Raw genomic sequence first — 2,889 nt, 5'->3', positions numbered from 1 at the left:
GCAGCAAAGCGTGAAGACCGGGCCGGCGAGGCTGTCGGCGGCCGAACAGCTGAAGTTATCGCGGCAGCAGTGCCAGCAGCAGCAGCAGCAGCAGCAGCAGCAGCACCAACAACAACAGCAACAATCGTCGTCCGGTGTCCAGCAAACAGCGTCCCTAGCCAAAGTTCTGAGCCCGCGCTCGATATGGAGGTTTCAAACGCCGCGCACGGACGTGCTCTCGTCCACGATCATCGAGGACACGGCGGCCGAGGAGAAAGCCATGAAACCGTCGCCCGAGAACGCCTCGCCGGTGTCGAGAGTGAACGCGAGGCGACAACTCGATCTCTGCAACGATCTGCCCGACGAGGAGGCGCGAGTCGCCGACAAGCGGCCGATCCCCCTCAATGTCGCGTGCGACGAGAGGAGGGCGTTGAACGAGGCCGTTGATCGCTCGAAATCGGAAGCGTCCGACTCTCCCAACGGCCGAGGTGAAGAAACGGAGAATTGCACGGACGATTCCGCGTCGACGATCCCTTATCCGGTGAATTGCGCTCAGCTCACTCCCTCGTGCCAGCAGGCGATAAGCGCCTTCGAGTCGAGGAGGATCAGCAATCAGCTCGCAAGGGCCCAGTTCTTGGCCGGCACGCCGACGGCACCCGCTCAAGGGGGGGCAAACACCGCTTACGCGAAGACGATTTTCCGCGCTAGGTCCGAGTCCCCTCAGAATACCTCGATGCAGAGCGTGGCGCGTAGCCCCAGCGTACCGACCTTGGAAACCGCTCTGTGATCGTCCCTCTGCCATTCCAATGATCGTGCGTCTCGGTTATTGTATCCGGGGACCGGATTCTCCATCGTTTCTTTCCTTTCGATTATCTTTTTCCGGGGATTATCCTAATAAGGATAAGTAGTAATTTTTAATTGGGGGATGCTAGGAAAAGATTTTGTAGAAAAGGTATTTATTTATGTGGAAAGGGATTTCAAATTTCTTTGGATCGTTTTTCGAAGTTAAATATTTTTCAGTAACTCTTTTCTTAACTTTATTTCGTATTTCGAATTGTAATTTTTAATTGGGGGATGCCAGGTAAAGATTTTGTGAAAAAGGTATCTTTCATTTATGTGGAAAGGGATGATTTTGGATTTCAAATTTCTTTGGATCGTTTTTCGAAGTTAAATATTTTTCAATAAGTCTTTTCTCTAATTTTATTTCGAATTGTAATTTTTAATTGGGGGATGCTAGGTGTAGGGAAAGATTTTATGAAAGAGGATTAGGTGTCTACTTATGTGGAAAGGGATGATTCTGGATTTCAAATTTCTTTGGATCGTTTTTCAAAGTTAAAATATTCTTAAGTAATTCTCTTAATTTTTTTACTGAAAAAATGTGTCTGGTCCTCAATAACTAACGCATAGTGGAAATTTTCTTACGATTCAACACTATGACTGAAGACATAGAAATAACGTTGAACTTAATATTAGATTCACGCAAAAGTTCATCTTTTTTTTTTTTTTTTAGACTTAAATAATTTAAAGTAAAATTAGAAATACGTTTCAATTTTTTTTTTATTTAATTGTTTACTGAATATATTCATATTCACATTGATCAAAATTATTTAATTGCGATAAAAATCATCGCGAAACGAATAAACTTTTGCATTGGCCTAATGCAATAGATGACAATCACGTTCGTTTGATTAGATATTCCTTTATTGGATGAACTAGAAAAGGACAATAATTAAGATGCATTACCACAAAGTCGCAGTAGTATTATACAGTATTGGATTGCTTCATTGATGCGGAAGTAGCAAAGTTGAACAGATTTTTTTTAAACCGAGTTTAAAAAATATCATCGATTCGTTGAAATTTTATTAAAAAATATTACGCAATCGAAGACCTTGGTAACATTTCGTATCGTATTATGAATTATTAATATCATACATAACGTTGAAAGCAATAAATCATAATGCAAATAATCTTCTCGATAATTTAAATATAAGTATATGCGATATATATTTTATGCCTTGTATCGAAGAGGATTCTTCAATAGGGGAGGGGGAAGGGGGGAAACTGATGATTAAAATCACGAACGTTATATATATGGATATATATTCAAGAGGAATAACCTTGATTTACGATATTTTTGCATTTTATCGTTCTTCCATCCATCGTATATTATTTATCAACCTTCGTTCATTTCTTCGTTTTTCTTCTTAACACTAGGACTACCAAACTATAATATACACATACCTAAATATATTACGTGTAAATGATTTAAAAATAATTTTATAAAAATAATTAGATATACACATATGTAATTATATTTTTGTTCCAAGATCGATATATAATTTTAATATCGACGCAACAATCTGCACAATTTTAATAATTTTAAAATAACGCAAAATCTATGACCAGTTTGGTAATTCTAATGTTGTAAATAACAACAACAAAAGTGTATTATACAAGATTTATTGTCATCTCTTTGCTTTTCCATTTTTTTTTCTTTTTTTTTGAAACGATTAATCGAGATTTCGTGATCACTCGATAGAACTCGATATATCCTTTAAGGTATTAATTTATTATATCGAAGACACGTAGGGAGGAGGGGAGGATTTTGTAAATAGCACGCAACATTTGTAATTTAAAAAAAATTAAAGAAAAAGAAAAAAAAAAAACGAATGCATTTCGCTTTTGAAGAAAAGGAAAAGGATAAAAAAGAATCGCTTGCTTGTCTAGTCGGAGTAGTTTCTTATTCAAAAATTCCGAACGATCTTCGGATCCATTTTTTATTATTCGCGGGAACGAGCGTGTAGAAATCGTATTATTATAACGAGTATGGCATGTAATGGAAATTAAAGCTTTACGAATATCGGGTGGTGAATAGTAATATATTCAAAGATGATTAACGCGTAGAATTAC

The 2,889-nt window shown here is 38.0% G+C and overlaps 2 protein-coding genes across 2 annotated transcripts in view; both read left to right on the top strand.

The window, feature by feature from the left end:
- Nucleotides 1-833, top strand: part of LOC102674356 — a 115,396-nt gene extending 114,563 nt beyond the window's left edge. The window contains exon 16 of the mRNA XM_031511923.1: nt 1-833. This exon is cut by the window's left edge and continues 2 nt beyond it. Coding sequence (XP_031367783.1) covers nt 1-766 — 766 coding nt within the window. The 3' untranslated portion in view covers nt 767-833.
- Nucleotides 1-2,889, top strand: part of LOC102678588 (aminopeptidase N-like) — a 22,888-nt gene that overhangs the window by 11,918 nt on the left and 8,081 nt on the right. The gene's annotated exons all lie outside the window — the stretch shown is intronic.

This window comes from Apis dorsata, unplaced genomic scaffold (assembly GCF_000469605.1).
Source record: "Apis dorsata unplaced genomic scaffold, Apis dorsata 1.3 scaffold_365, whole genome shotgun sequence".
Classification (NCBI taxonomy): domain Eukaryota; kingdom Metazoa; phylum Arthropoda; class Insecta; order Hymenoptera; family Apidae; genus Apis; species Apis dorsata.
The sequence above is the reverse complement of the archived record's forward strand: the minus strand, read 5'-3'. Positions and strand labels throughout refer to the sequence as shown.